The following is a 20,625-nucleotide window of genomic DNA, read 5'->3' as shown; positions in this document are numbered from 1 at the left end:
TATACTTAGTAGATATATACCGCGGACTATAGATGGCATAAGTAGAGATGGCATAAGTTTAAGACAACAAAGATGTAAAAACTTCGAAATATAGCAACAACAAAAAATGCGTGAACGCAATCGCCGACACACGTGATGAAACAATGGGCCTAAGCGATTGCTGCCAGCCTTGTTATGAGCGTGCAATAATACTACTTAAATGTGCCGTTTCGGGTAAACTCTCTCTCGTCATTATATAGTGGCGTTTTACAGGGTGTGCGATCGAGCACTGATTTAATATCTGTTTTGGAAGGAATTCCAGGCGTAGCTTGCGTCTGTGTAATTAGAGGAATTGATCGTTATTAAATTTTAGTAGCTCACATGGTCAAAAATCGTAAAGGTACACCGCGAGAAGGCCACGGACAACATGTATGTGAATTCATTCAGAGTTGTTTATGTTAGTCAGTAAATAGGGCTTCCAAGAAGTGCGTGTATAATCGAACCCGTGCTCAAATCATCTCAATATGTCGTTATTCTTCTTTTTTTCTTTGGGCGGGGGGGGGGGGGGGGGGGGGGCATTGTACATGTAGGTAAATTGTGAACCAATGCTGGGCTACGTAAGTTCTCGCTGCAAATACGCTATCGGCAGGAAAATTAAGACTTCGTACTATATACTCACTCTATACGAGCGCGCTGTGTTCGTATACCGCAGGGCTCGTCGGCTGGCCGCACACACGCCTATCTCGAACACGGTGCTTACATGAAAGGCAAACAAGCAGTTGCGCATGTAACACGAAATGTCCGTTCGTCTTTGTTAATCATTCGAGTATTCGGAGTCGGACACAATTTATTTCCGTGACAGCGTACACTCGTTCCAAGCGGTGCACGTGCTCCACTTTGAGTGGGCAAATACGCTTTCGTTATTTTTAATGAGCATAGCACAGCTCACAGGGCCGCTGGGTGAGTCTGCGACAGACATACTCGTTATTTTTAACGTGATTTTTTTCTCTTCGTTTTCTTTTTTTTTTTTTTTTTGTGTGACGAAGGAATAACGGCACAAATAGATCGCGCTACAGCTGCCGTGGCCTTGCCATGTTGATAATAGCGAAAACATACATTGTATTGTTGCACTTCACGAGTTTAACTTTCGCGCTGTACACTTGTGATTACTTCACGAGTCCTTCGCTTCCTGAACTCTGGGTATAATTATTCTAGTCTGTTTTGATCCCTCTTTTGCTTCGCTATGGCGCTCTAGAGTCTGTAAATGTCACATGAGCAATCATCCGGCTTTTGGCCGTCATCTCTCTCTCTCTCTTTTGTTTGTCAGAGCCCCCGCCACCTCCTTTCTCCCTCACGACGTTTATTTTCGACGCCACAAAGAGAGAGCAAGTTGAAGAATTCGATGACCTGTAAATATTTTATTGGCAAACAAACATTCTGTTCGCGGTTCGGGTGGCACGAACGTACCGATTGACACAAATATTTATTTCAGCAGCTTAGTCACATATCAAGACAACAATCGCCCATTAAAAAAAGGCGGAGAAACAGATCTTCCTTACGCCTAGACCTTGAGCCCAACATCCGAGACCGAAGTTTTCCTACGAGACATTCCGCGACCTGCTGGTATACATCACATCATCATTCCGCCGGTGACTTCCATCGCAGCTCCCGTGACGAAGGAGCTAGCAGTGGGCAAACAAAGGAACCTGACGGCCTCGGCAATCTCGCTGGGCTGCGCGGGTCTCCTAAGCGGAGTTATTGACTTAACGTGCTCTTTAGCCTCCTCAGGCAGGGGCGCCGTCATGGGCGTTTCTACCATGCCGGGCAGCACAGCGTTGCAGCGAATGCCGTGAGCCGCCAGTTCCTGCGCAGCCGTCTTGGTGAGGGCCACCACACCGGCCTTGGCGGCGCAGTACGCCGAGCCGAGCGACCAGCCGCTCTTGGCTACGATACTGGCGATATTCACGATGGCTGCTCCGCCGTCAGGCAGGAGATTTCCCGAGCGCATCATATCGCGGGCGGCAGCGCGGGTCACCAGGAAAGTGCCCTGTGAGAAGAAGGAGAAGGGTTTCGTCCAAACTTTATATATCGGACTCGATGAATGCGGGATTTACTGCTTCGGCAGGTGAAAAGTTATTCGATGTTATATAAAATACATAGAGTTGTGTCAGACAAAGTAGGCTATAACAGCAGGTTTTGACTCGTGAATGAAAGTTTACCTCGGTGAAGTGGCGTTCGCTTGTGTTTTTGCTGAGTAATTTCAGTGTTTCATTTTTGACCGCATTGGAGAGCATAGATGTAAAAGGTTTTGGCGATACAAAAGCTACAAACGTGTATATGTTACTCACCACGAAAAGCAACCGTGAGACACCCTTTTTAAATAACGCGCGGGCTTTGCTTATTTCACATTTGCATCTCATTACCTTTCACTTCAGCCAAAATTGCAAAGGACGGACGAACGTTCGTTAAAGAGGGGCAAAATTTTTAAAAAATTAGGAGGAAATAAAGACAGATAGACGAAGAAGCGCGGTTATCGCGTTTATCTGTTTGTCTTGTGTCGTTGTGTAAGCTTCTCGCCATGCTGAATGCAAGCATATACTGACCGGACATTGTGTGCTCTTACCCGCAGATTGACTCTTATCATTTCGTCGAACGTTTCGTCGCTGCAGTCTACAAGCGGCGCTTGAACAAAAATGCCAGCACAGTTGACAACGATTCCGAGTGGTAGAGCAGACATGTTTCTCATGCCGCTGAACAGCTGCTCCACGGAGGAGGAGTCACCGACGTCCACGTAGTGCGTCTGGTGTTTGGCGTCTCCTGCATACCAGAGTTCACAATGTTAATAAGTTTCCCCCAATTTAGAGCGTTTACTCATGACCTTCAAACTTAAAGAAAAACAGGATTTTGCGCGGCTATGTGATGTGACGTCTGGTGCGCTTGACTGGGTACTAGGTCACTGTGATTTGTTTTCAAATGAAATGGCCGACCCAATTGCGCGTACATCCCTGGATGGTCTTGTCATGTATGTTCTGGCGACTTCTGCTTATAGCACCATGGCTAGGTTTAGAAAATCGTCTATTTTAATATATTCCGCAAGACAGACATTCGAAATAACATACTTAAACCATTTGCGTTTCTCTTTGGAGAAACAATGGGACACCATTGTTTCAATTGCAAATCACCCGCACAACATTACGGTGCCGTACTCCACCACAAAATTTTTATTTAGACAGGTCTGGTCTGGCGCTGTCCCCTTTATGCCATATCTGCAAAAATCCTGAAACTAATTATTTTTTTTTATTAACCTGCCGCCGACTTGCAATCCAGAGAAAAAAACTACAAAACTCCATTCCGAAATAAGGCACAGCTGTAAACACTGAAAACATTCTCTCCTTTGCGGCATCTACATTGGGACTTAGCCACAGGAACGTAGGCATGGCCGTATTCGAGTTTCTTCGTGACACAAGGAGAATACCGCGATAATTTACTGATTTATAACTTACTTATTTACAAAATTCCAGTTTGCACTGATCAAAACTTATTACCTTCTAGTTTGCTCCACTTTCAAATAGCACACGTTTTCCTCTAAGGAAAAAAATGTCTCCAGCATTACTTTGTTTCATTGTATAATTTCAACAGTTCCCTCACATATACTTTTTCCTTCAATTTTTCTCCCCTAGCCCCACCCGTTTAACTGCCGGCTTCTTGGCCAATCCCCCGAAATGGGTACGCGCCATAATATAGGAAGCACTCATGTAAGCAACAAAAAAGACAATCCATGGCGTTGAAGCGTGCCAACGAAACTGCCGAAGAACGACAGGCGCGATTGGAGAACGACAGATTGCACAAGCGTGCCAAGCGCGCTGCCGAAACTGATGAACAGCGACAAGTCCGACTAGCTGCGGACGTTGCATACCAGCATCGCAAGTCCGAGGAACGTCTGCTTTTGGCAACGGCTGCGACGGCTACCTTCAAGCGGGAGTTCATCGAGAAGCCCTATCGCTTTGCGGATTCTGTCGAAGGAAAGAGATAAGTAGAAGGCAGGGAGGTTAACCAGGATAACGTCCGGTTGGCTACCCTACACCGGGGGAATGGGAAAGGGGAAACAAAGATAACAGGGAGAGAGAGAGGAGGGAAGGAAAGAAGGAAATTGCGGTGAATTCGCTGACGTGTGTGGTCCAACAGAAATTGCATTAAAGTCACAGATGGTCGCACAAGCCCGTCGTCCTTAAGAAGCACAAAAGCACCTTCATCGCTCTATGGGCCGACGGGCGATGGGGGCGGTGTTCCAGCAGAACCTGCACAGAAAGCGGTCGATTGTCCAGTTTTTGGAAAGCTTTGGCAAGTTCTTGTCTCTCTGGAGTGTATCGTGGACAGTGGCACAGCAGGTGGTCGATGTTTTCTTCGGTGCCGGTTCTGTGTGTGACAGACTGTGGCACTGGGAGGACTTGGACTGCGTCACGGCCACCATGTGCGAGACCTTGACTTCTGAATTTTCCGACGTTAACGAATTGCCTTCGTTTAAGGTATGTAGAACGTGTAAGTCTTCGCTCGCCTAACTAAAGTGCCTTTGTACACAAAGTGCCTTTGTAGCAATGGGTATAACTATCCGCCAAAGCCTGCCCACCTCCCTCCGCTCAACTGTATAGCGGAGCACATGATTTCCCCTCGCATACCCTTCATGCAAGTGTAAAGGGTGCTCTCAAACGTTGGCCAGTTACGGTGTGAAACCACCAAACGGTCTTTCTGAAAGTCTGCAATCCTCCTCCTCCTGTGCCCACTGAGTAACCCTCTATGCATTATGCAACCCGGTGTGCATGCGTATCGTGTGTGCAGTGCAACAACAGTTTAGCAACGACATCGCGAATGTAAATGATTTACTTAGCAGGTCAAACAACGGCCGAGCACTGCCTCACTTGGTTCAAGAAAATTGCTAATTTGGTCCAAGAAAATGTGCTTGCACATGATATTCCGTGGTTGGCGCAGCCAAACCGTCTGTAATTGATTTAGTTGGGAGCGGGCCTAATTGCACGGCCGGAGCACAGAGGGCCCGAGTAAAACCTACCAGCGCGCACAATCTCGGAATTCATCGTTTACAGCGGTTAGTTTGCGGACAGCAAAAGAGATGGCCCTACCAGCGCCGATGCCCTACGCTACCATCCGATGCCTTTGGAATGCAACCCAATGCCTGAATCGCTGCAAGAGCGGAATGAGCTGGAGCTAACTATCGACTACATACGATAACATAACTCGCATATGAAGCAAGGTGTAGCCTTTGGTTAGTTTGAATATTCAGAGACAAAACGCAAACTGTTCGAACCGAATGCAGCCATAGAAGTGGTCAGAAAATACAAGAACAAGCTCAGTCTTTTATAAGGTTAGAGACGACTGTCCAAAGCGCAACTTAGCTCAGCGCAAAGGTAAAGAAGGTATGCTTACGCACTTGTCAACGAATTCTTTTAAACCAAGGCTTTAATTAACCAACTCCTGCTGTGTGTAAATATATATATATATATATATATATATATATATATATATATATATATATATATATATATATATATATATAGCGTAGAAGCACGTAGGAGAAATAACAAGACTTTACTCATGTTTCAGCAGGAGTCCGGTCTTCATCACGGCTTGATGAAGGCCGGACCCCGGCCGGAAGGTCAGTAAAGTCCTGTTATTTTTCCTACGTGCTCCCAGGGTCCTTCAATACTTTGTGATGCCAAGTATTGAAGGACCCTGGTGCTTCTATTCCTTGAAGAACTATTGCTGTGCCGGATCCTATGAAGCATAGAATCATACGATCTGACATATGTATATATATATAACCACGTGACTGCGCGCTGATGCGCTATCGCATTGCAGTACTACCAACGGTGCTTCAAGCATATCGCTTATCAGGGACGACAGCGCTTTCTTCTTTCCGTGTGCCACCGTCCATGATGCTGACGTGATGTGAACGGGCGCTCGCTTGGCCACGGCTTGGCTCTTTCGCTCAAAGCATGGTTGAGAGCGCTGCAGTACGATAGTGCATAAGCGCAGTCATGTGGCTTTATGTCATATTTCGCGGGCGTTCTTTAAAGGCCAAATATCACCCCGCAGCATGTACTCTGCCACACACACACACAAAATAAATGGATCAGTCATTCCTGAGTCCCCTCTACAACGTAACGAAAAGCACTTGGCCCTCAAGTTATTCTTAAAAATTTCGCCTAATTGATCTTAGTGAATTAATAATTAGGCGGAATATCAGAAAATACTCTAAGGAGCGCCAGATGACGGCAAGATATATGTCGTTGGTTTCAATCAGTTACGGTTTAACCGCATTTTAAAAAAGAAATCCTTGGTTCAAGTTACGTGAAATACGCTGTATATATGCGTACATCAATTTCATTGCATGTTGTGTTGTGCGCCACTGACATTTCAGCGGTATTTTCAAACCACGTAAAGCGCAGCGTAATGCCCTGCCCACAGATATTTTAGAGACTCAGGAAAAGTTGCCTCGACCTGCAACAACCACTCGTCGCCACTAATCGATAAGTGAGACTAAATAAAAAGGCACTCTTGATAGTGATCTATTTTTTCAAGCTCACATTGCTTATAAAGAACAGCTATGACAAAGTACTAACTGTTGCTATCAACTGCAACGACAGATTCGTTCGGCTTTCAGAGGTTCTTAGTCGGGAGTGCTCCTCTTTAATAGGGTACAGTTCTTTTTAATATGTTCAGTACAGTCATGGAGCAAGAACAAAAAAACACACACGTTTTTGCTGCCTGATATTTAAAGGCAGTAAGTTGAGGTTCCTCAAAATCTCATTCAAATGCTCGAAGGAAATAACATTGTCATTCTAGCAGGAAATGAGACGGGACATGTGCTGCTATGGCCGGAAATATGAAGGCTCACGCTATAGTTCGTGCTGTAAATGAATCTCTTTCCACTTCCTCCTGCACCTTCAGCGGGATAGACTCAATCGCATGCCCCCTCCCCACATATTTAAGGGTGTCGCCTTTAGCTGATCTCAGGAAACCTTTGCCAACAAAGTACTTGCTAACACGGCAACTAACCAGGAGATAATTCACAAATGGCAGACCCTCGCTCCACGAATAAAAGACATTCATATCTCTGCCCCCGGCATGTGCACCTTTTGTTATTCATCATGTGAAGCCAACATGCAACGTCTCATGATGCTCTACCCCACTTTCGATCCTCACCGACACGACAACAGTATTTTCGTACATCCTGATATTGAAGCTATACAAACTGACATAGTTGAAAATCCCTACCACCCAGTCACGTTAGCCCGCTCCGATGTCCGGTGTTCCTAGTGGCCAGGCGCGCGGGACTCAATACACAAAATTATTCATTCATTTTATTTCGCGCAAATTTTGCCGCAATAATTTTATTTTCAGAGGAAGGAAGCTATTGGTTCACAGTAGAGAAACTTGGGGAGCATTGCATTAAATTTGAAAGAAGTTACCTGTTCAAAAGTGATGGAGGTTACGATGCGGTTGGGGCAGAGGGAGGATGTGTCACAGTTTGCAAAAAAAAAAAAACACAAGAAAATCTACGACGCGGAGATTACAAACGATCCGCCACGCGCATATGAATAGAACACCTGAAGTTCACAATCCCTATTGCTCACTGCCGATAGAGTACCAATGCAGCTTTGCATTCAGTTTAGGCTCAATATCTTTATCGATGCTGCCCACATTTTAACTCCTGCGTGAAAGCATCCAAAGTTTGTTAAGCAAGTCGTGTGAGTGAGCTCAGGTCACTGCCCGCGCTGATGTTGTCTGCCTCAGGTCGTGAAACCCTTGCTTTCTTCAGCATCAAATAGCGAACAAAAGAGGAAGGTTATCAAGGCCACTGAGATTGTCTGAGCGCGTTCCAAGTTTACAGCCTCTTCATCTACTGGCACTTGCACAAAGAACAGTCGTTTTGCGTAGATAGCATTGTAGACTTTTTATTGCGAAGCAATACTACTTTAGGTCGCACTTCAGCCCGTTCCGTGGCGAGGCGGTGGTAGGCACCATTGACCTTTAGCGTGACCTCGCTGCGTGACGTCACACCACGTGACCTAGAGTGACGTCACACCAGCTGTGTAAAAACGGGGCCCCATCTCACGCCGTCGCGAGGCGAGGCGGTAGCCACCAACGGCGGCCTAACTCCCGCTCCTCTCACTAGGGGCGCGGCGCGGCGCCCGAGTCATCCTCGCGTGTCGCGACATCAGCAGCGGCCTCCTCGCAGCCGCCGACGTTCGGCGGGTGTCGAGCATCGAGAACGTCGTCATGCGCTACTTGGACCTCTCGTCCTTCAGCTCGATACGGGCGTTCGCCAACGGCGTGCTCAAGTCCGAGATGCACCTGGACGTGCTGGTGCTTAGATGATTCACTGTAAGCCGTAACACTAGCATAACCCAAGACTACCACCAGCCATACTACCAGCTGATCCGAGAATAACACACTATTGCTTCGCAATCGCCAGGCTTAACCAAGCTAAGCCACGGCCGTTTTTTTCTTCCCAAGTGGTAGTAAACGCTTTACTTCATGTTCAATGCAGGATCAATTGCCGGGCACGCAGCCATAAAAAAATGCGGGCATGTTGAATGCGTATATAATGTAAAGCAATGTGAGGGGAAAGCCGATGTAGAAAATAATGGTCAGTTGGTGATATCAGTGGAGCTAATGGAACTTGGGAAGAAAAGCTACATTCCAACCCTCTAGCGATTACCTCCAATGAATCCTTTACTTCTTCGTGAGACAAAACTGTGCATTCCGCTATTATCGGCAGTGGCATCATAGTCTTGGTGCGCAGAAAGCTATACAATGCACCTTTATGATTTGATCTAGAAAGAAATTCAAAATACTTATTGTCACACTCATCCTTTACCTTCAACGCTGTGCGTCTGAAAATACCACTATTGAATTTGTAATCCATCCAGTTTTAAGGGTTGTGATTATGCAACGGTTTTTTTCCAAGCTGCCTTTCTTCGCCTGTAGTCGCAGGAACAATCATCGTTCCACCAAGGTGAAGAATTCGATTTAGCTGAGCATACCACAAATTCAGATTTTTTCCCGGGAATCTTTTAAAACAGAACAAATGCTCATTGCTTTCAACTTGAGACTAGTATCGGACAGAGAAGCCAATGAGAATCGCAAGAAATTTTGAAATTTACTGTAATTTACGAAAGTACGCACATGCGAAACTAAGGAGGTTACTGGACGTATAACATCAAAAATGACTGGTTTGTGGTCGCTATTTGAGACATACCAACAGTCGGCCAGGCGGACAGGGAGAGGCTGGAGATTGCGAAAGTAGTAATTATAGAATCCAAAGGGCGCATGTCATGAACACCTGAAGGAAAATAGGCATTGGCTATAAAAAAATGTCTGACAAGCCCGAAGTCTTCTGTTTAATAGTAGTATTTCAAACTCGGGGGCCAGGAGCTGTACGGCTGTCTTTGCCATATGGCGAATTCTGGACGATTTAAATTAAATTAAATTATGGGGTTTTACATGCCAAAACCCCGCCGTAGTGGGGGACTCCGGAAATTTGGAGCACCCCGAGTTCTTTACCGTGCACCTAAGTGTAAGTACACGGGTGTTTTCGCATTCCGCCACCATCGAAACACGGCCGCCGTGGCGGGGATTCGATCCCGCGACCTCGTGCTTAGCAGCACAACACCATAGTCACTAAGCAACTGCGGCGGGTAAAATGTGAGTAAGCCCCCCCCCCCCTCCCTCTCGAAAATCAATCTAAAGGGAAGGAACAAAATTTTCTTAATGAAAATTTCTATCTGGGGTGAGCCAGATTACATCAGGGTTTAATTAAACGGTAACACAATGCAAATAAGTGTAAGCAGCAAATATGGATTGACATCTGCATTGCAACACTCTCAAGAATCCTATTTTGAGGATAGCATTGCAGTAGCAACTACCTTCTCTAAAATGTTCTCTTTGAGAACCTTACTTGGCGGAGACTTTTTGGACTTATTCGGAAGGGACATAGAAAAAGCTCGGCTCAATGGGGACCGGCTCCATTTCTGAGTCCGTACACGTCGAGTTCAACGTCTGTGGAAACGTGCAAGTCTAGCGTACGCTGTTGGTCAGGATTCGACGAAGATACAGAGGTCTCGTGGCTGTTTTCCGAGGGAGACGTGCCAGTGTTATTTTTATCTTTAACTTCTCTATTAGGTGACAGTGTAGAAGTGTCAGGAGTTAGTACTCGATTTATCTGCAGAAGATTAGCAATATGGGGTACTGACCACTTGATATATTGCCGCATTCTGATATACTGACTACTAATCACTTGGTGTTAGCAAAGAGTAGGGCTTCCTCTTCTTTCGCTTAGCTGGATGGGTGTGGTCTTGCTGTGCTCCTACAGAGAATTTATTGCCGGCGCTGAACCCATAATTTTAGGGCATTACATTCGTATACATATACGTCGAGACCTCGGCCATAGTTCAAAAGTATGCAATGCTTTCTGCAGCATTTTCTGTAAGGGCCCACGTATACCTAATATACGATAACTTTGCTCAGCCTATCTACAATGATATCAACGGCCAGTACATGATAAAGACTAGCCCATTGAGCAGCCCTGCCATACAACGAGTATCTGATCGTGGATCTTGGTTGTCTGCATTCATCCATCACCACTGAAGTATTCACAGCTCCTGAAGCAAAACCGTATATTCACCTCATAGCCTTTAGACACATTACATTAACACATTAACCTGCCTGCCTTTTACAACCCCATTTCTCTCTCTCACACGCACATTAACTGTACGGCTCAGCCCACCCGGCTCAGACATGAAGTAGTCAAACCTGTCGATAGGCTTACCTCTCCAGCTACTACAGAACTTTCTTTTTTCGTAACCTTCACCACAGTAAAACACTCCCATCTTCCGGCATTGTATGTGCGCAGTGTCACACTTAGCCGCGCTTAATTAGCAACCATTTTCTGAAGTATCATGACACATACACGACTTACCACAGTCATTGTGACCCCCACGTATGCGTTAAATAGTTTGGCTCGCTCCTTCAATAATAGACCTCAGGCAATGTCACTTCTGAATAATTCTTTATTACTTCCTAACAGCACAAAGAGGTTACATGAAGAAGTAACATGAAGTGAACAACAGTGGATAGAACAAGGGAAGCTCAAACCTTCACCTAGCGTTTCTACAAGGGTACTTGTATTAGTCAGGAGACGTCAGGCCTCCCCATCCAGCCCTGATGGCTTGAGGCGACAAGTACAAGTTCCTTTGTCGAAACATTGGTTTCAAGCCGAAGCTCCCCTTGTTCAACCACTGTGAATCAGTGGCTTTCTTTAACTTAACACCTACATGAGACTCCGGCGAAAAAAACTCAGTTTTCTTGCTTTGGATTTTAACGAGAGATATTAATTACAATCATCACCACCATGCGCCCGCACTCGGCACACTCCCAAACACACGCTCACTTCAAAGGACAATAACATTTCTGGCAGAAGCAAGTCTAAAAAAAAACTGAAGCTGCTTTGATTGCTCATCATTCATACCAAACACTTGAATAATGCCCACATACGCGGTTCTTCCAACTCCCATGGCGCAATTCACCATGTAATTTGGGAGTAGCGTTTAGAGCAACCGAAAAAGATTACATGCCCAAAAGCTACAATAAAGTTGGCATCGGCAACCACCGGCTGACCTGACAAAGACTTGGTCACTTTCGTTGCTGCTTCAAGTTGCTTGTCGGCGACGACCACGGTGGCACCTTCAGCGGCTAAGGTTCGGCAAACTGCTTCACCGATGCCACTGGCACCCCCCGTCACCAGGGCAAGACGTCCGCTGAGAGCCATATGCGTGCTGCTGCAGCTCTATACTCGAATAAGCGTGCGCAGAGAAAACTTGGTCCGAATGACCAGCACGTAAGAACTCGAAAACACGATATAAGAAGAACAAGGGTATTGCAGAGCCTTTTTAATGAAATAGCGCGCGATACATACAATACAGGTTTGTTTCTCTCTGTGTTAGTTTGGACATCCCACTTACTTCAAGTGCGTTCATGCTTATCTTTGCGGTAGGTGGTTTGAGATCTATGTGGCGGTTTGTCCAATAATGCAGCGCACACAGCCGATATCTGAAGCAGTCGACCCTGACACAATCTGAAGCTTATTGTTCTATACATAATGCAGTGATACGGATACTGTACCCCGCTAAAGAAGGACATTCTTGTAAGCTCGGAGATAAAGAATTGACTCGCCATCCCGGCCCTGCGAAAGCGGATGTCCAGCGAAGCTGTTGCAAAGCCACTACACCTGCTGATGGATGTATGAAATCTTTTATTACTTTAGTATAATGGTAGTGATAATCACTTTGTGGTCGCTGTGGTTCCTTGAGAGCCCCACTCCGCATGGCTTAGCCATAGCAGTGCTGCAACGAGAGTTTCTACGGGAGCTGCAATAGGGGCGGTTCAGCCTGCATGGGAATCATAGGGAGTACATGAATTTGCCTAAACTTCGTCATTCTGGCTTCAAACGGCTTTGTGACTTTGTAAACTCGTCATTTTCAACAAAGTACTGCACACTAAATAAACATTGAAAATGTACCTACAGTACAGAAGAACGATATTGAAGCCATTACGCCACGAACGCATGCATTGAGAAACGGCGTAGAACGCCCTTATGAATTTCTCAAGGGCTAGTCATCAAATATGTGTTTCGAATGCTTGTTTTGTGCTTCTTATTATTGAAACGAACGCTGTTCCGTATGCTGTATGCGTAATTCTAAAGCATTTATGCACTTTTTTCTTCACTTTGCTGAGTGCTTGAAGCTTCCTTCACCTCCGCTGCAGGTCAAACCAATATTGCCCTGCCTCCAGGATCGGCCCACATTTTGCCCACGGACGCGGACACGAGAAATTCCAACCAACGAGGGGCTAGCAGCTTCGATGTAATAAGTGAAAAAAAATAGGACTATATTGAAGTTACTTGTCCAAATTTGACCTCTAAGCCTTAGAGGGCATAGCAAATCATAGTGATGATCAAATAGCAAATGTTCAAATCAGAGAGAGAGAGAGAGAGTGAGAGAGAAGAAATGTTGCCCTCAGATTGTTTTATTTTTGCGTAAACCGATTCGGTCATCCATGGCTGGTTATTGATCCTTCCAGTAGCACATTTTGAAAGCCGTCGGCGCGTACGTCGACAGATGCCGACGCATAGAATACGGTCGCGTCATAAATGGTTGAAGGAATATGTTAGGCTTACAGTGGAGACAGAGCACTTGCCTCCACCACAAAACTATCTTTAGCAGAATGCGTTGTTGGGCAAGTTGGTTCATTGTATTTGGAAAGATTGGTTGCGCTTTCTAGACGATCACAAGGATTTGCGCCTGTCCTGTCTTCTTCCTTGTGATCGTCTAGAAAGCGCAACCAATCATTCCAAAAACTATCTTGTCGGAACGTTTTGCATCAACAGTTTCGTATGCCTAGTGACCATGGTTTACATCAGCCGCCACCCTTGCACTATATGGCTTTAACGCCGCTATGGCAGGTAATCTGGAATGTGACCAAGTAAACATCATGTTCCCGTAAGGACATGATCTGTCGCTCGTTTCATAATGGCTCCCATTGCGTGGTGCGCGCTGCGTGCGATTGCACGGGCATTATCCAAGCTCTATTGTGGGACTTTTCTCAACTTGAAACAAAGGGAAACGCGCTCTCCTGCACATTAGCACAATAGGGGGTGTCCAAATCCACGCCCCCAGTGATGGCGCCCTCCGGATAAGAGATGCAGATCTCGAAAGCTATGCTTTTGCTGATTGTACACTCTTAAGCAAAGTTACATCACTTGGGTCGTATCTTGCCACACAACGATAATCGTCATCTGTCTTGTGCGCACTTCCTTTCTTTAACGCTGCGAGCTCGGTACTTCTAAGTCACGAAGGGCATGTGTGTTATCAGCATGACGCAGCATTGTCGACAGGAAAGTAGCGGGCGCAGAGTTTTCAAGAAAGGAAACGCAAGCAAGGCAGGTGACGATTATTGTGGTGAGGCCAGATACGACCCAAAGGGTGTACTTTTGCTTAAGAGTATGCGGCTGGAAAGAATGTGGGGGAGTTCTGCACGAAGTATAGGGTAGGGGCTTCATTTCCTTACGGCGGTGGCCAAGTTTTGACGCAGAAACGCTTGTGTACTGAGCATTTGGTGCACGTTAAAGAATCCCGTGAACGTTAACGAATGCTAGGTGGTCAAAATTATTCCGCCCCTCATAACCCATTGGGCAGCTTCGGCATGTTAAGCTCTATTACTTAGCTTTTCACTATTAGACGAACGGCTTTTGTCTATACAAGCAAGAAGATGTTGCAACACAGACCTCGCCATTCATGGGCACACAAGAAAGTGAATGAGTTATATCCTATGTTTTTATTTGTTTTTTAAGGTTAGAAGGCCTGTCTAATCGCGTTTGATCACCTGGCAATTTCCCGCATGTGTTCAGGAAACCCTCTCTTTTATTTCTCGTATATTTACGTTACCCCTTCCTTCTTCTCCTGTGTGGGTGATATGAACGCTACCTACTTTGCCCACCTACCTGGATCACCGTACATAGCGCCCTACCACTTTTCCAGCGCGCAAAACAAGCTCGAGTTTAATGACCGCATTTCTAAAGCCATTAAAGACTTACAGTGCAGGTATCAAAACTAAACAGAAAAGCTTCCACGACACTTCCCAATATGAAAAAAGGGTTTGAAGCAGTGCATAGACCAGAATATATTACTCTAGCAGTCGCGTTTACAGTAAGCGCACTTAATTTCGATCTCACTGGCCATCAGCTTGTGCTACGCAAGGGCTGTTGAGGGTAGGGGCGGCTGACGACAAAGCCATCCCGAGCGACCACTGGCAACTTATGAGCATGCGATAGAAACAGACTGAGCGCTTTCACAGACGTTCGTACCACCATTTCCCGCATTCTCCATCAAAATATGGCTGCCACTAACAAGCGCGGCGAATTTTGGTCTATAGCTAACAATCGAAATAACTAACGTTGTGAACCTGGATTCGAACAATACAAAGGGTTCATGGGAATATGGATACGAAGCGATCGACATAGGCCAAACAAAGGAAGCCTCAGGCTGGGGCCAGCCTTTCAATACGCTGACTTGCTTTGGTGAAAAGAATCAAGTGCGCTCGTTTAAATGTCGGCTCCAGCCTTGTACTTCCCTTCTCCCCACACGTTCATCGCCAAAACTCTTACATTAGAATCCATGTTAAAAAGGATGGCTCTCCCAAGTTCACACAATGCGATTAATACCCCAGTACACCCCATGGACTTCTGTCCGGGCAGCCAACACGCAAGTCAATCTATACTTGGGACTTTACCTAATAGGACCCACACATTTCAGGAGTGGTTGAGTGACCCAACACAGGCCAATGTGGATGCAATAATGGAGCTTGCCGTAACCCTTTGGCTCACCGTACCCTAAGAAGTGACCCAAACCGAATAAATAGGCGACGCCATCAACGTCGCCCCCTTATTGCTGTTTCTCGTCATCTCCCCCTTTCACCCATACAACCATTAGCCCAGGACAGAGGGACAAAATTCAGAAAATGTTTTCTTTTGTTTCTCTCTCTCTCTCTCTCTCGACACAAAATCACGTGTTACATTCTTCAGTTAATTCCAGTGTGGCTCCCGTGACATAGGAACTGGACGCAGGCGAGCAAAGAATCTTGACGGCTTCAGCAATCTCCAATGGCTGCGCGGGTCTCTTAAGCGGTATCAGTGAGCAGAACGCAGTTTTCGATTCTTCTCGCATAGCGGCCGTCATGGGCGTTTCCGTCCAGCCGGGCAGCACCGCTTGCAGCGGATACTGTGCGCTGCCAGTTCCTTAGCCGCCGACTTAGTCAGGGAGACGACACCGGCTTTTGCCGTGGCGTAAGCACAACACGCGAACCAGCCGGTCTTAGCCGCGAGACTTGATATATTAACGATGGCTGCGCCTCCTTCGGGCAACGCCGTTCCAGTACGTATCATCTCACGATTGGCTGTCCGAGTCACGAGGACATCACCCTGAAATGCATATGAGCAAGAAAAAAGACTGTTTGGCTGCACCAACCACAGAATACCGTGCGAAAGAACATCTTGGATCAAATTAGCCATTTTCTTACACCATGTTAGGTATGGCTAAGCTCTTCTTTGGCCGGTCGCTAATTAAATCTTATTCAATCGCTATGTCGTTAAACTGTTGTTTTGTTGTACACATGATACGCATAGTCATGCACACTGGGTTGCACAATGCATAAAGGCTTACTCAGTGGACACAGGAGAAGGAGGACTGCAGACTTGCACAAAGACGGTTTTGTAGTTTCACAGCGTCTGGCCAGTGTTGTAGAGCAGCCTTCGCACTTGCATGAAAGGTTTGCGAGATGAAATCATGCACTCCGCTGTACAGTTGATCCTAGGCAGGTTGGCAGGCTTGACAGTATTGTCACGTGGTGGTGACGTTCAATAACACAGTAGCAATACTGTGAACGACAAAACTAACTTTAATTGGGCGAACCTGTTCCCACAAAACAGGCTACACTTATAGCACAACGATAGTGGCGAACACGCTCGGCGATCGTCGAAAATCTGATCAGCGGGTCAAGCGCGTCGGCTTTTATACAACATTCGTTGAATGTTCCAGACTAATCGCTGGGACCCGCGTGCCTTCCACAAAGTTCTACACCATTCGCGTCAGATGATGAAACCAGATAACATAACGTTCAGCGACAACAGACAGCGGATAGAAGCATCGATAACTTTCCAGAAACTTCGGATACATGCAGGCGCGTCCCATGCTGTGCGAATACATTTGTTAGGCTGCGAAACGTGGTTGCCCGATAAAGATAAGTACACGTGTCAATACCCCCCTCTTAAAAAGCATCGTCCCGATGCTACAAATATAAGAGAGCGAAACACAAAAGGACACTTATTAAACATAAGTAACAAAACAACGAAAAGAAACAAAGTCCAAAGGTCAGTTACGCGAAGCCCCAAAGTTACATTAACGCTGGTAGTACGGCTTGAGTCGCACAACGTGGACTATTTCAGGTCATGAGCGGCGCCGCTGTGATAGCGAAATGCCGTCTGGCACGACCTCATAGTCCAGTGCGCCAAAACGTCGGATGATCTTGTACGGTCCGAAATAGCGACGCAAAAGCTTCTCGCTCAGTCCTCGTCGGCGTATAGGGGTCCAAACCCAAACACGGTCACCGGGCTGGTACTCGACGAAGCGTCGCCGGAGGTTGTAGTGTCGGCTGTCGGTCCTCTGCTGGTTCTTGATTCGCAGGCGGGCGAGCTGTCGGGCTTCTTCGGCGCGCTGGAGGTAGCTAGCGACGTCAACATTCTCTTCGTCAGTTACGTGCGGCAGCATGGCGTCGAGCGTCGTCGTCGGGTTCCTGCCGTAAACCAACTTGAACGGCGTGATTTGTGTTGTTTCTTGCACCGCCGTGTTGTAAGCAAAGGTTACGTACGGCAGGACCGCGTCCCACGTCTTGTGTTCGACGTCGACGTACATTGCTAGCATGTCGGCGAGGGTCTTGTTCAGGCGCTCCGTGAGACCATTCGTCTGCGGATGGTAGGCAGTTGTCCTCCTGTGGCTTGTCTGGCTGTACTGCAGAATGGCTTGGGTGAGCTCTGCTGTAAAAGCCGTTCCTCTGTCGGTGATGAGGACTTCTGGGGCACCATGTCGCAGCAGGATGTTCTCGACGAAAAATTTCGCCACTTCGGCTGCGCTGCCTTTTGGTAGAGCTTTAGTTTTAGCAAAGCGGGTGAGATAGTCCGTCGCCACGACGATCCACTTATTCCCGGATGTTGATATCGGAAACGGCCCCAACAAATCCATCCCAATCTGCTGGAATGGTCGGCGAGGAGGTTCGATCGGCTGTAGTAATCCTGCTGGCCTTGTCGGTGGTGTCTTGCGTCGTTGACAGTCTCGGCATGTCTTGACGTAACGGGCGACTTCGGCGGTCAGACGCGGCCAGTAATACATTTCCTGTATTCTCGACAGCGTCCGGGAGAATCCGAGGTGCTCAGCGGTTGGATCGTCGTGTAGGGCGTGCAGTATTTCTGGACGCAGCGCTGACGGTACAAGAAGGTAGCTGGCGCGGACTGGTGAGAAGTTCTTCACGAGCAGGTTGTTTTGTAGCGTGAACGACGACAACCCGCGCTTAAATGCCCTAGGGACAACGTCGGTGTTCCCTTCCAAATACTCGACGAGGCCTTTTAGCTCCGGGTCTGCTCGTTGCTGTTTAGTGAAGTCTTCTGCGCTTATTATCCCAAGGAAGGCGTCTTCGTCCTCGTCGTCTTGCGGCGGGGGATCGATGGGGGCGCGCGATAAGCAGTCGGCGTCGGAGTGTTTTCTTCCGGACTTGTATATTACCGTGACGTCATATTCTTGTAGTCTGAGGCTCCACCGCGCCAGCCGTCCTGAAGGGTCCTTTAAGTTAGCTAGCCAACACAATGCGTGATGGTCACTGACGACTTTGAATGGCCTGCCATAGAGGTAAGGGCGGAATTTAGCTATAGCCCAAATGATGGCGAGGCATTCCTTTTCAGTCGGAGAATAGTTGCTTTCCGCTTTTGACAGCGACCGGCTAGCATACGATATCACCCTTTCAAGTGCTTCTTTCCTCTGGACTAGGACGGCACCGAGGCCTAGGCTACTGGCGTCAGTGTGGATTTCGGTATCGGCGTCCTCGTCGAAGTGTGCAAGTACCGGCGGCGACTGCATGCGTCGTTTGAGTTCTTGAAATGCCTTGGCCTGCGGCGTTTCCCACTTGAACGCGACATCACATTTGGTTAGATGTGTTAGCGGCTCCGCGATGCGTGAGAAGTCCTTGACAAAGCGCCTATAGTAGGCACACATGCCAAGGAATCTGCGCACTGCCTTCTTGTCTGTTGGCTGCGCGAACTTTGCGATGGCAGCTGTCTTCTGTGGGTCGGGGCGTACTCCTGATTTGCTGATGACGTGGCCTAGGAACAAAAGCTCATCGTAAGCGAAGCGGCACTTTTCCGGCTTCAGAGTGAGCCCTGATGACTTGATGGCTTCTAACACTGTCGCAAGCCGCCTAAGGTGATCGTCGAAATTTCCGGCGAAGACAACGACGTCATCCAGGTAAACAAGGCACGTCTGCCACTTCAGTCCGGCTAACACCGTGTCCATGACGCGCTGAAACGTTGCACCCAGCACCTCCACCAGATGTCACGTGGTGGTGACGTTCAATAACACAGTAGCAATACTGTGAACGACAAAACTATTATTGGGCGAACCTGTGCCCACAAAACAGGCTACACTTATAGCACAACGATAGTGGTGAACACGCTCGGCGATCGTCGAAAATCTGATCAGCGGGTCAAGCGCGTCGGCTTTTATACAACAGTCGTTGAATGTTCCAGACTAATCGCTGGGACCCGCGTGCCTTCCACAAAGTTCTACACCATTCGCGTCAGATGATGAAACCAGATAACATAACGTTCAGCGACAACAGACAGCGGATAGAAGCATCGATAACTTTCCAGAAACTTCGGATACATGCAGGCGCGTCCCATCCTGTGCGATTACATTTGTTAGACTGCGAAACGTGGTTGCCCGATAAAGATAAGTACACGTGTCAGTATATTCAAGCCTATTGCTCACAGACTACAAGAGCACTTTAGTTTGGCCGAGCGAAGACTTGCACATTCTACGTACCTTAAACGAAGAGAATACTTCAACTTCGGGAAAGGCCAAAGCCAAGGTCTCGTACATGGTGGCCGTGACGCAGTCCAAGTCCTTCTTGTGCCACAGTCTGTCACACACAGAACCCGCAAAGCCAAGGGGATTGTCGATGAAGTCCCACTTGAGGGTGGCCGTCGCTGCCGTTGCCAAAGGCAGACGTTCCTCGGCCTTGCGATGCTGGTATGCAAAGTCGGTAGCTAGTCGGGCTTGTCGCTGTTCACCCGTTTCGCCAGTGCGCTTGGCACGCATGTGCAATCTGTCGCCCCCCGATCGCCTCTGCCTTTCTTCGGCAGTTTCGTTGGCACGCTTCAACGCCGTGAATTGTCTTTGTTGCTGCAGTCGCAGTCGCTTGGCCATATATACTTCGTCGGTCGACTCTCACCTGCCTCTGTCACCGATCTCGTTGTTGTTCGCTACGCTTGGCGCGACGAATATCTTCTTTGAACATTTCCGACGACGATAACGATTTACTTTCCATATTCACACATTGCGCACGCGGCCGTACATGTGAAAAAAGAGGCTGTGCGCGCGAAACCCGCGCGATGAAACGCGCCTATGAAGAGGCTTCACACAGACAGAGGCGAAATCCACGTTGGTAGGCTCTAGCAGTGCTTTCGCAATAAAGGGGCATTCAACATGACTGGAGACCATTATCATATTTTTTACTGTTAAACCTTCTTTACCGAGTTGACCGATGGGCAAGTGGTTGCAGCTTTACTGAAGTATCGTAGTTTATCAAATACAAGCAGCAAAGTTGGACACTCACAGCACTGTGAGTGTGCATTCCTGTTTCCCGTGTTTGATGCGCTGCAAAATTTTAGAGTGTACTTCAATTCTGGCCAGGATTGGCGACAGTCTACGTTGACAGCTGCATGCCAAAGTAATGGAACGCGCTGGAAGGCGT

The 20,625-nt window shown here is 47.3% G+C and overlaps 1 protein-coding gene across 1 annotated transcript; it reads right to left on the bottom strand.

Annotated features, from left to right (window-relative positions):
- Positions 1 to 1,369: 1,369 nt before the first annotated feature.
- Positions 1,370 to 20,251, bottom strand: LOC126531530 ((3R)-3-hydroxyacyl-CoA dehydrogenase-like). Its single transcript, XM_050179078.3, has 4 exons — positions 19,695 to 20,251; positions 11,674 to 11,842; positions 2,603 to 2,796; positions 1,370 to 2,026 (listed from the first exon to the last, which is right to left on the bottom strand). The coding sequence occupies exons 1-4, from the start codon at positions 20,076 to 20,078 to the stop codon at positions 1,610 to 1,612; spliced, it is 1,164 nt and encodes a 387-aa protein (XP_050035035.2). The 5' UTR covers positions 20,079 to 20,251; the 3' UTR covers positions 1,370 to 1,609.
- Positions 20,252 to 20,625: the final 374 nt, after the last annotated feature.

This window comes from Dermacentor andersoni, chromosome 5, assembly GCF_023375885.2.
Source record: "Dermacentor andersoni chromosome 5, qqDerAnde1_hic_scaffold, whole genome shotgun sequence".
NCBI classification, from domain to species: Eukaryota; Metazoa; Arthropoda; class Arachnida; order Ixodida; family Ixodidae; genus Dermacentor; species Dermacentor andersoni.
Note: the sequence above shows the minus strand (reverse complement) of the source record. Positions and strands in the feature narration are given on the sequence as shown.

Coding starts and splice junctions, on each gene's coding strand:
- LOC126531530 (XM_050179078.3), bottom strand. CDS start 20,078: ATGGCCAAGCGACTGCGACTGCAGCAACAAAGACAATTCACGGCGTTG. Junction 11,843..19,694: donor AAGTATTCTCTTCGTTTAAG/GTACGTAGAATG, acceptor ATTCGAGTATAG/AGCTGCAGCAGCACGCATAT. Junction 2,027..2,602: donor TGATAAGAGTCAATCTGCGG/GTAAGAGCACAC, acceptor TTCTTCTCACAG/GGCACTTTCCTGGTGACCCG.